This window comes from Drosophila arizonae, chromosome 3 (assembly GCF_054131065.1).
Source record: "Drosophila arizonae isolate 15081-1271.41 chromosome 3, UAZ_ARI_1.0, whole genome shotgun sequence".
In the NCBI taxonomy this organism is placed as follows: Eukaryota; Metazoa; Arthropoda; class Insecta; order Diptera; family Drosophilidae; genus Drosophila; species Drosophila arizonae.
This window is the reverse complement of record NC_142923.1, coordinates 29,516,979-29,529,015: the sequence shown is the minus strand read 5'-3', so window position 1 is coordinate 29,529,015 and position 12,037 is coordinate 29,516,979. Positions and strand designations below refer to the sequence as shown.

At 38.1% G+C, this 12,037-nt stretch overlaps 2 protein-coding genes across 13 annotated transcripts in view; one reads left to right on the top strand and one right to left on the bottom strand.

The window, feature by feature from the left end:
- Nckx30C (solute carrier family 24 member Nckx30C) overlaps positions 1-12,037 on the bottom strand; it is a 50,630-nt gene that overhangs the window by 18,418 nt on the left and 20,175 nt on the right. For 6 of the 12 annotated variants that reach the window (XM_018003683.2, XM_018003689.2, XM_018003687.2 and 3 more), the window contains 2 exons: positions 11,353-11,969; positions 386-608 (listed from right to left, as the gene is read on the bottom strand). In XM_018003683.2, coding sequence (XP_017859172.1) covers positions 386-608; positions 11,353-11,969 — 840 coding nt within the window. The remainder of the gene's footprint in view (positions 1-385; positions 609-11,352; positions 11,970-12,037) is intronic. The other 6 variants (XM_018003691.2, XM_089466064.1, XM_018003688.2 and 3 more) reach the window with 3 other exon arrangements.
- LOC108611190 (uncharacterized) lies at positions 4,246-5,866 on the top strand. The gene has a single exon (XM_018003696.2). It carries the CDS (start codon positions 4,597-4,599, stop codon positions 5,245-5,247), a length of 651 nt encoding a protein of 216 aa, XP_017859185.1. The 5' UTR covers positions 4,246-4,596; the 3' UTR covers positions 5,248-5,866.

Genomic DNA, 12,037 nt, shown 5'->3' with positions numbered 1-12,037 from the left:
TGATATGATATTATTTAATGTTGCACGGCTACTTCACATATGAATATTCGAATACATCCAGCTTTAAAAAAAAAAAATAACTGTCCATCTTCTGCAAGGGTATTCGAGACTTCGGTAGTCCGAAGGCAACGGTTTTTATTTTTTTAAGGAATTAAGTAAATTATATATAGTATAAGTAGTTGGTATAATGTAATTGCTTTTGTTTTTAAATGTAAGCGTTATGGGTGGGGAGCTTTGCACGTTTGGGAGAAGTTGGAGCTTTTTGATTTGGGGTCTTTGGGATGGAGTTTGGCGGGATTTTGGGCACACATTAAATTTGATTCATTTTCTGTGATTCTCTTTTGGCTTGTGCAAAACACAATGTGACAAACTCAAACGAACTTACCATCGTGTAGTGGATCTATGGTGTGTATCATTAGCTGTAATAGGCCATGACGGAATTTTGCACCGGTCTGTGTACTACCAGCGGTCCCACCACTGCTATTACCTGTAGCGCCCGCATTGCTCGATCCGGCTGGGCCCGAGCGGGTCTCGCTGGCCGCCCGGGATGTCACCGAACCGCCCGGCTGTGTGGCCATTGACGTTTCCGATGAGTTGGCCGCATTACCCTGAAGTGAAGGAAGAACGATGGAACGGGTGGTATGGTTACGGTTATGGTTACGTTTACGGTTACGATTACGTTTGCGTTAACAGTTAACGGTTATTTGGTTACGTTCAGGCATTGTGTTGATTTCAGCATTGAAATGTTTTTCAATTGTATTTTCAATTTAATTAATTTTGGTTTTTGATTTTTTGTTTGTTTTATTTTTTTTAAGAGCAGTGTAAATGCGATTGGGTATTATTTTGTCAATATTATTTTGATGGTAAGCATTGTTGTTGTTGTTGAGAAAAAGGTGAAAAGAAGAAGAAGAAAAGTTTATTATTGCAATTTGTATAAATTTACAGTTTAGTGTAGAGGCGTTGATGTTAGATTGTTGTAGTAGCTGCTGTATGTACTTTGTTGTAATTGTTGTAGTTGTAGTTGTTGTTGTTGTTGTTGTTTTCAGCTGTTGTATTGCTTAAAGGCTAATCGAATTGTTAAGTGCAATTAAATGTAGCCAATATTTCGAAACCATAAACAACGAAAAGTTAACCAAAAAACGATATCAGGAAATTAAGTTCGTCTAAAATAACCACAACACGTCAACACGTAATACACAGAAATTCAAGCAACGTGTAAGAGAGTATTTCACAGTCAAGCGGACCGACTACAGCTGGGGGATCTCTACTCTGGGCAGCTCAGGGAGCAGCCATGGACCGGGTCCGTTAGGGTCGTAGGTCTCGTCATGCCCACATCGAGTGGCTTTCTAGTGGAAACTTACAAGTCTGCTAGGCATAAGGAAAGTCTGGTTCGAGTGCAGCAAAGATGAATGCATGGCAAGAGTGCGAACACTTTTAAGGAAAGTATCAGTTGATGTTTATGTACAACAGGAATTGGATAGCTTGGGTGCATCGGGTGTGAAACAGCAGGCTCAGAGGCCATTGGCCAAGTACCACAGTGGATTGTGTGGCTTCGCATTCCACTAAGTCTGGTACATATTCAGGTGGCTTGGTTTGCTGGTTCTTCCAAATCAAAAGTAAAAATAAACAAATTTTTTATACATTTAAAATAAATTTACGATTTTTAGTACAACTAAAATATCATACAAAAAATTTAAAGTTTTTTCTTTTAGATTTTGCAACTGTTTTTTAAGTATACATACAAGCTTCAGTATTCAATGACTTTTTTTCGTATATTTTTTGGTTGATTGGAAAAAAATTTACATATATACTTTTTTTTTTTGTTTTGTTTTTATCAAAGCGCAGTGGGAAGTTTTGTTGTATTTCATTTTGCCTTCACTATAATCAAAAAAGTAAACATAGAAACTCAAATGAAACATTAGACGTTGTTTTTGGTTGTTTGAAATATAATTCAACTAAAGGAAACCAAAAACTTGAAGTTCACACTCAAGACTGGCCAAAGAAAGCGCTAGAAGTGCGAGAGCAAGAAGTATTAGAAAAATGATAATCAAAATTATCGCTAGCTAAATATACACATGAAAATGTTGAATGACTAATATAGTTAGTATATAGCTACCGGGTGATAATTAGTTAAAATATAATATATACATAGTAGATACATGTCAAGTACGTATAAGAAAATTCTTTATAAATACATATATTACAGGTACTATATACAAAACAAATGTGAGTAAGGATTGGTGTGTGTGTGTGTGTGACTGATATGTAAAGTGTTGTGCATACGTTTATAGAACACGTCTATCCAGATCGTATTCCATTCATAAATCGACGGGCACGTGTGATAATTTCTTCAAGTATTCACGGAACAGGTTTTTATCGATCGTATTTCATTCATAAAAACCAAGCGGGGATTATAGGAATCTTATATACTATAGATAGTACATAGGGAATACTAACGGGCTTAGTATGTACATATATATAAACAAGTGATATGTAATAAATACAAATTATTCCCAATATTCCATAATTATAAAATTTTTCGATAATTCCTTATACTATTCTTACAATATCTATATCCTCATACGGTTTAGCATTATCATAAGTCATATTATCTTATTAACTAAATAATAGATAAAATTACTTGTTTAATTATTCTGGTAAGAATCTTATAAACTCTTTAGCAATCTGCGATCAGAAAATTCTTGTTAAATGCCAGATTGAAAGAGACATGTATATGTTAAGCTATTCTTGAATGTATATAATCATATACAAATAATTTGTTCTCTCTTTATATGATTATAAATATATATACACATTTTTTTGCAGAAGAATATGATAATAAAATTTATGCATAGATGTTATAATCATGTTGTCTTGAGCGATTCACGATTAAGAAATTCTTGCCAAAGCAGATATTTATATAAAGTCTGAGAGTAATTCGTGATTAGAAAATTCTTGTTCAAGACTCAAGACTTGCTCTCTATTCAGCTATCTGGTATGGTATAGTATGCGCTTGTTTAACCCACACGTTTGTGCAGATGAAATTCCAGCTTAAAGAAACTTCAATCTGTGAACTGTCTGAACTTCTATTTGTAGACTACAGAAGTGCTTTGATATAAATATATAATGAAAAGAGTATTTGTTTGCAGCATGTCCAGCCACAACGCAGCTCATTCATAATAAGTGGAGCAAACATATGCACATACCCATATATATACACTTATATATTTCTTATATAACACCGATTGTGCTTCGCAGAACTGGGTCTGTGTAGGGCAATTCAAGATCAACAAAAACTAGCCTCCAACTAACTAGCCTCTGGCCAATTAGCGCGTTGGCTCGTGCCCAGGTGAACTACCTCAATGCTGATTGTAATGCTAATTAATGGCAAGTCATGTTGTTTTTGCCGAGCGATTGAATGAGATAGATAGATAGCCTACGACTCATACCAGCTACGATACACGAGCAAAAACGGCTCGGCAATGACTCCAACTAGACGAGGACCTATGAAGTAAACAGCTCGGCTGTGCATAAATAGTTATAGATGGAGCTAAAGCGATAGCTAACGAGTGCGTTTAAAGCAGCTCCATCGAATTAACACTTTATTTTGATAGACTTTGACAACAAAATTGCTGGCAATTGATATCTTTCTCTCTTTGTGTTTCAAGACCTGTGAAATCATGCCAAAAGCATGTTACTACAGCAGCAAGAAAAAAGATAAACAAAAAATACAAAATCATTAGCGCAACCCTCACTTACTACAGGTGTTTTAATCGTATAATAAATTAAATTTAAACTCGCATGAATCACAATTTCAAAAACTGAGCTTAACTTGAAAAATTTCGCCAAAACACGTCACAAAAGTAAAGGCAAAAGCAAAAACAAAATAAAACTAAAAACAAATCGGAGACAAAGTCGAGCCAATGATCTAAGAAATGTAAATTGCAAAATATACAATGAACCTGCTCGAATATACCAAGTATAAAAAACTCACAACACGACTCAATTTGTCACTCAACCTGTTTTCATACTAAAGACATATAAATATATATATGTATCTGTGCACTTGTCACCTGTATCTAAGGGGTAGAGCCCAAAAACCAGTTCCAAGAATTAATGCACTTATTCCAGGGATTTTGTTTACGTTCACGACGATATAGTGATACGACTAATGTATATATATATAGCCAGCTGATATCGATAAAATATAAAAAAACAAAACGACAACAAAAAGCAGCCCCATCCAAGTGCTTGTCTAACACTGAGCACAGATAACTCGCGAATCGCTGCCGTTTGAGTCAGAGAGTCTTTGTATCTGTCTCTCTCTCTCTCTCTCTCTCCCACTCTCGCACAGACACACTTCGTATGTCGCTCTCTGTCTGCTCAAGTCGGGCTTTCAGCTGGGTTGACGGACTGGCTGCATTGATCGTTGATTTGTATTATATAGCTGGGTTATGCGCTCTGTGCACATCATTTAGTAACGAATCTGAACCCAAACGCAACGAATACATTTTCGAAACGGAACAAGAAGCGTTCGCGCGGGTTTGCTTGGACTAACAGTGAATACAACCGTGCACCCAGAGATACATAACAACAATGTTTCAAAAAAGGATTATTGAACTGTTCACACTGCTCTTCTATTGGATGGTTATTACGCCAGCCATCTATCAATATTGCAAGACACAAAATTGGATACGCTGGGATCTCAACATTCCATTTCAATCGTTCTCGGATCACGCCACCTTCGCGCTCTGCCTGCTCGCTGGCTACGTGACCTTTTATCGGATTGTGATCTTCATCTATATGAAGCTGAAAGTCTGTGATGTGAAGATGTGGCATAAGCTGAAGAAGACCCAGGAGGATCCCGAATCGCAGCTCAAGGATAAATCACACTATCAGGCCGTATCCACGGAGAACATCGATACGGTTGATGGCCCCGTCGCAGTCAAGGATCAAACGCCAAAGGTCATACGCACGATTAGTCATCCGCTGCTCGTGGAAAGCGATTTGGCACGCATACACATCAAGCACGAGACGCGACCGCTGCGCAGCGCCACGTTGCCCCATCAGCATCTGCGGCAGCCACAGCAGCCCATCTCCAGCCCCACGCCCAGCCTAAGGTGTGCTCCACCCGTGCCTTCCACGCCGCCTCGCACCCCTGGGCTGGCCCGCAAGCTGAGCCACGGCATCATCATGTCGCCCGACGTCCTGATGGGCACCTCCCAGCAGATCAGACCCAAGATATAATATGGAGGAGCTGGAGGAGCGAAATGTAGTTCGCATCAAGTATTAGCATTAGCCAAAGAACCAAAGACCAACCCAAGTTTAGGAGAATTATTTACGTAGATGTGCGAAATCCGATTGTTTTCTTTTTCGAGTCGAGATCGACATTGTTTATTGATCAGTTATTTCGATCCTTACAATTTGGCAATGAAAAGTTCAATCAGTGCTATAGACTTTCTAGTATATGAACTACTATGACGATATAAATGGATAGGACAAGAGTCCCGTTCACTCAATTCAAGTCATCTAAACGACGCGAAGCAACTCTAATGTTAGCTGTTCCTGTAACAGGAATAGATCATTTAGTGAAATCTTAAAGCAATATAAACAAATATTTTATGTTTTCTTCATATTTTAATATTAGCTAGCGAATACGAATACGAATAGTTTTTGCGAGTCATGTTTTAAAAGTAATTGCATAGACATATATTTATTACCTAGTTCTAATATCAGAAAACAATTAAATTGTTGGCTGCTTATCCATTGAAATATTTATATATACATATATCGTATGTTATACACTCTAAAATAAAACAAGTAAGAAAGCTCTAGTCGAGACTGCTCGACTACGAGATCCCCTGAACCTTTGGAGCAATAGATATTTCAATAACTTTTCGCGTCTTTCAGCATACACAAGAAACACGCACACACACACGCACGTACGCACACACAGGCATACACACACGCATACAGACACACATACACACACACACGCATACACACACAAACGCATACACACACACACATACACACACACATACACAAACACATACACACACATACACAAACATTTACATACATATACACACACAAGCATAAACACGCATGGGCGGCAGTGAGCGCTTACTATGAGAACTTAATTGTTTAATAACTTTTTTTGTGGACGTACGATCTTCATGAAACTTTTAGATTTTGATTATAACATGGATATGCATGTAATTGCCAAAGCACAAGTCTCTAGTATTTGAAATACGCTTTTTACAAAAGTGAGGGTGAGGGGGTGAATTTAAGGGTGGGGGGTAAATTTTAACAAAAACCGAAATTGTATAAATTGCATATAAGCATACATTAAAAATTTGGAGACTCTAGCAATAAAGGTGTAAAAGATATAATTTTATAACTGGTTTTCGATAAGGTTTTTTATCGATAAAAAAAGATCGGGATGAGTTATCGAATTTTAATGATAAACTTGATATGCGCGCTGTAATTACGGACATTCTAAAAAAAATTTGAAGTCTCTAGCTCTTATATCTTCTGAAATCGACGCGTTCATACATACGGACAGACGGACAGACGGACAGACGGACAGACGGACAGACGGACAGACGGACAGACGGACAGACGGACAGACAGACGGACAGGGCCAAATCAACTCAGCTCGTCATCCTGATCAAGAATATATATACTTTGTGGGGTCTGCCACGCCTCCTTCTCCCTGTTACATACATTTCAACAAAACCATTATACCCTGATTTCCCATTGAAAATGGGTTCAGGGTATAAAAATTGTTACGATTCAAAGTTACTCAAGTAGTTATATTTTCTTATATGGTGGGGAAACAGAAATGGCTTTTATAATCGATAAGTATGGAATCATATTCCTCAATGGCTATATGAATTATTTTTAAACAAAAGTAAGTACGACTACATCTGTGATAATCGATACAAGAAAAATGTTTACGTCCAGCTCCTATGCTAATGGTGCCATTGGAGCTGCTATTATAAAATATATTTATTAAAGTAAAAATAACAAGTTACGTAAAGCAGCATTCTATACAACCACATGATTTCTTTGATAATAATACTCCGTCTGGAACTATTATATATGCCTATATGATTAAAATAAATAAACCGTTCGAGGTGAGTATCGTTGAAGAAATTCAGTTCATGACATTCGCTCAAAGGCAGAGCAAGTGCCAAACATGTTTGAGAAAAAGTTTATAGAATTATTTATCGTCATCTTATATTGGCTGCACTTTACGCCCTACATATATAGAGTATTCACGAATAAAAACTATTTGAGATTAAACTTTGGTCAGCTGGGAAAAACGTAAACGCCTGTGCTCATATTCGTATTACTGGATATTATAGTGTATGTTATATTCTATCGGCTAGTTATGTATGGCTTCAAGGAATTGGAGCTATATAAGAGAAAATTAGAAGCAGTTAATGCAAAGTATAAATCCGAAACGCCGGATATTGAAGCACAGTACAAGGAAAATGCGGATAAAGCGAAAAAGCCGAATGTAATATCCAAGATCCGAGGGGGATTTTAATATTTTATAGTATTCGTTAACAAAGAGTAAAAATATAAATAAAATATTTTGAAATTTTTATGTAAACAAGATTTTTTAATTCCTAATAAGGATTGGTTAAAATGATATATCCACGCCCAGTGGGGGAGTGGCAAATTGAAAAAACTATATTTTCTAAAGATACAGAAGTCGTGGCAGATCGTATAATCCGACACGATTATGAATTATATTGATAGAGTAGCAATCGCTAGCGGTTAAGCATTACTCAGAAGAAGAAATTTTATTTCTGAATAGTGGAGTCGGCCACAGTTGCCGCAGTCGCCGCATTATATACATATATTATTAGATTGTTGGAGTTGCAATTAATAATAGCTCACGAGTTTAGAGCTGTGCAGCTTCGTTTCATTGATTCAGTTCAAAGCATTCGCTCAACTGCTAAGCAAGCTTCAAGGATGTTTGAGAAAACGTTTTTGGAAATATTTGTAGTGCACGCCTATTGGTTTAACTTTACGCCCATTATGTATTGGATATTCAGGGAAAAGAATTGGATCTATTATGATGGATTGAATCTGGATAACACAATCGTTTGTCTTCGTGATATTGGACATTCTGTTCTTCGTGGGATTCTATCGGATCGTGATGTGTGCTTACAAAAGAATTAAAAAGCTCGAAAAGGCCAAATTGGCAAAATGGAAGCAGAAGTATATGAGGAATGAGAAGGGAACTGTAATGGACAAGATGAGGAATTGGATCTGAATTGTGTTTTGAGCGATTGTTTAATAATTATGTAATTAGTAGAATAAAGCAATGTGCGACAATCATTTGAATTATTGGATTCCATGAGCTACTTCCAGCAGCCGCAGAAAGCAATCATTAGTCATTGCATTGAGGGCATCAGCCATAAACTGCGTAACTGCATTTTACTCAAGCTTAAGGAAAGAAATTTAAAAGGCTCCACGCATTTAGTTGTCTATAGGGGCCCGAGTGCAGCTCACGGGTAACGCTGAGCAAGATCGAAGTGAAAAAACAAAAATGATACAGAAAAGAATTGTGGAGATCTTCATCTTCGTTCTGTACTGGTTTATCTTATCGCCCATGATAGCAGTGCAGTGCGTTGAGTGGGGATGGGTTAAGTGGGATGTCAACGAAATCTTTTCATCGATTAAGGATGTTTGTGCCCTGGCGCTGGGACTGGCCGCCTGTTATCTGGTCGTCTACATAATTATCGTACTCATTTATCTAAAGCTCAAGACCTACTCAATGAAAATGTGGGTCACCCATAATCCCGCCATAGCGAATATGATCAATCACGAGCGACAATATACAAATGTTCCGCCAATGACGGAGTTGGAGCCGATGAACACTCCTGTAACAGTGGAGCTGGAAAATGTGGAAGCTTATGGCGAGGGGGGTAGTCATGGGAGAACGCCGCCTCCGCCCTATGAACAAAGCATCAATCCTTTTTAAACTTGTATTATTTTATATTTTACCATAATTATTAATATATCATTTAAATATGTTTAAACCATAAGAAATATTAATTTTTGTATAATAATCAAATCGCTCGACGGTTCGTAATCATCATGAATAAAGATTCTTGCTTACCTCATCGAACATAGCTAGACTTTATTATAGATTTATCGCTAATGCGTATCGACCGACACACATTGCCCATATACACGATATAGAAACTGTTACGATACACTCGGATCAGTCGTATAACTGAGGGCAAGCTGTTCGGGCGCTCGTTGCAAAAATGTTTGGCAAGCAAATTGTGGAAGTGTGTGCAATAGTCGCCTATTGGGTGCTGTTTGTGCCTCTTCTTCTGGTCTGGTTCAAGATCGATGTCAAGGATGACCCGTTCAACTACTTCTTTAAGCATTCGGACCAAATCTTTTACCTAATCGTGGGCTATCTGGTCCTCTATCGCATCATCAGATACATATTCATCGACTTCCAGTCTTTCGATCTGATTCTGTGGCAGAAATTGAACAAGACCAAAGCCGAGGTGGATTTGCAGCTCAAAGAGGGCAAATGCTACATGGAGGTGGACACCGTCGATGGACCGCCAGCTACTTTGTCATATTCCAAGAGCTCAAAACATAAAGCACCGATACCGCCACAAGCCAGCGAGTTCAGAGGAGCCAAATCGAAGCAGAGTTTGGATTACGTTGATGAACCAGTACTCTGCTCCAGCTACCTATTACCTCAAATGGCGCCGCCGCACGGCCCCCACCTCCTTCAACACAAATGATCCACCAAGTAGAAATTAACAAATGATATGATTCCAAGTCAAGAGCTGGCGATTCTAAATCCGTTTGAATATTATTTTATATAAAAAAAAATTAATTTACAAGAATTCTTACACAAAATATTGAAACTGTTTATCTAATATTATTGAGAAGAAAAATTAAAATTTATTAGAAACATATTTCTATTGAATATTTATATGCATTTCAAAGCTCTTGGTAAATTGATATTGAAAAAAAAAAATAATAATAATAATAAAATAAAATATCCCACATATTCCAGAGACTTGAGAAATTAAGCGAATACTTGCGCCATTTTGTTGAGGTCATTTGATGTTTAGCCATTTTACGTTCTGTTCGTTTGTGTGTGATCAAGAGATTAAATTTAGATTTATGATGTGGATGTGCAGCTAATAAAGAGCCCAAAATGTTGAACACATGCGTGAGAGAGTGAGAGAAATCAAGCTAGAATCCAGATCAAGTTCAGATCATATTTCAGGTTCATGCTGTGCGAGCGTGTGTGTGTGTGTGTGCACAGTTGCGATTGGCTGCATACAAAGTGTTTGCTGTGTGTGTGCGTGTGGGTGTGACAGCTGCTGTGTTTGTGTGTATGTGTAGGTGTATAAATGTGTCAGTATGGTGAAACCAGTCGTAAGAGGCATAGCAAATGAGAAAGTGTTGGAAAGAGGCAAAATAATAAGAGAAGATACTAAACGAAGCTAAGCTCTAAAGAACTAAATAATAGTTAAGAGCTATAGATAGGCTGAAATTAGAGATAGAATGGCATATATGTGGCTAGATAGTTTTCAGAATGACATACGCTAAACGTAAGACCAAACAGTCGACCAGTGTTGGTAAATACCTTATTAGTATGCGTCATTTGGCATGAGCCAACTTACATATTTAAGTAATGTCATGAAATTGGCTAACAGTTTTCTTCAGGTCTCACCTGCAGTCTCTCTGTCCCTCTCTCTGTCTCTCTCGTTCAGTCTCTTTCTCTCTGGTTGACCCTGACAGACATTGATCGCTTTCAGTTCCCGGAACTGGTTTCACGAAAATAAATAACAACCATTTACACTCAATTTATTCTGTTTTTGAGTTAAAACTCAAAGGTGAAATTCAATTATTGTCAACTCATCATCATGATCAGCATCAGCATCAGCATCATCAGCATCAGCAAGTGGATTTCAATGCCAAGCCAAAGCTAAATAAGGTGTTAGTCATGCAGTTATCAAATGTATTGTATATATAAGACTGCAGTCTCTCGATCGTTCGCCCTTAGTCATAGTGGCTAGCAGACACCTGTTCGACTGTTTGGCCCCATTCTTGTGGGAAATGCATGGAAAGTAACTAGGCCAAAGCAAACGAGAATTCAAACGAGAAACGATAAGGCGTTTAAGTAAAGAAAAACTCATATTCCTGGCAAAGGATTTTGCAGACATTTTGCAATTTCGCTTTCTCTTGAACGACTTTTTTGATTACAAATTTTTGAGTATTCTCTTTTTTTCTTTTTTAAATTTTTTCATTTGATTTTTGATTTTGCAAAAAAACTTCCCAACTACTTACTGCAGGCATAAGTTGATCTGTACTTCGGACGCGAGTCACCTTGTTTTTGGTAATCATCTTCTTGACGCAATGCTCCACCTGCACGTTCCACTTCATGAAGGTCACATAGGCAATGTATATGGTAAATAGGATGAGCGCCTCCCACCAGAAGATGCGATTGTCGCGAAAAAAATAGATCAGCACCAGCAGGCTGATGCTGTAGAATGAGCAGTCGCGGAACAGAGGCCACCAGGTCAGCGAGAGGACCGTTCGCGAGAACAGCGCACACATTCCAATGACAAACAGGATGTTGAAGACAGCCGATCCCACAATCGTACCAATGCCAACATCGTCGAACGACACGAAAACGCCAATGACACTCGTGAAGAGCTCTGGTGCACTGCCACCCGCCGCCATAAACGTTGCGCCGGCCACATCGTCCGTGATGCCGAGCTTTTCAATGATTACGTCAAGGGAAGGCACGAAGAATTCATCGCAGACAATTGCCAGCGCCACAAACATGTAAATAACTCCGATAATGTGCAGGATGACAGCGCCGTTCTCAAGCTGTTCTTTCGTGAATAGATCCTTTGGAAATAATGGCGTTTTCGTGGTGTTTGAACTGTCGGTTAGCGAGTCTGCAACGAAAGACATAAACAGAAATTCGTTATAATTAATTACAAATAATTGACTGTTGCTCTAGTTA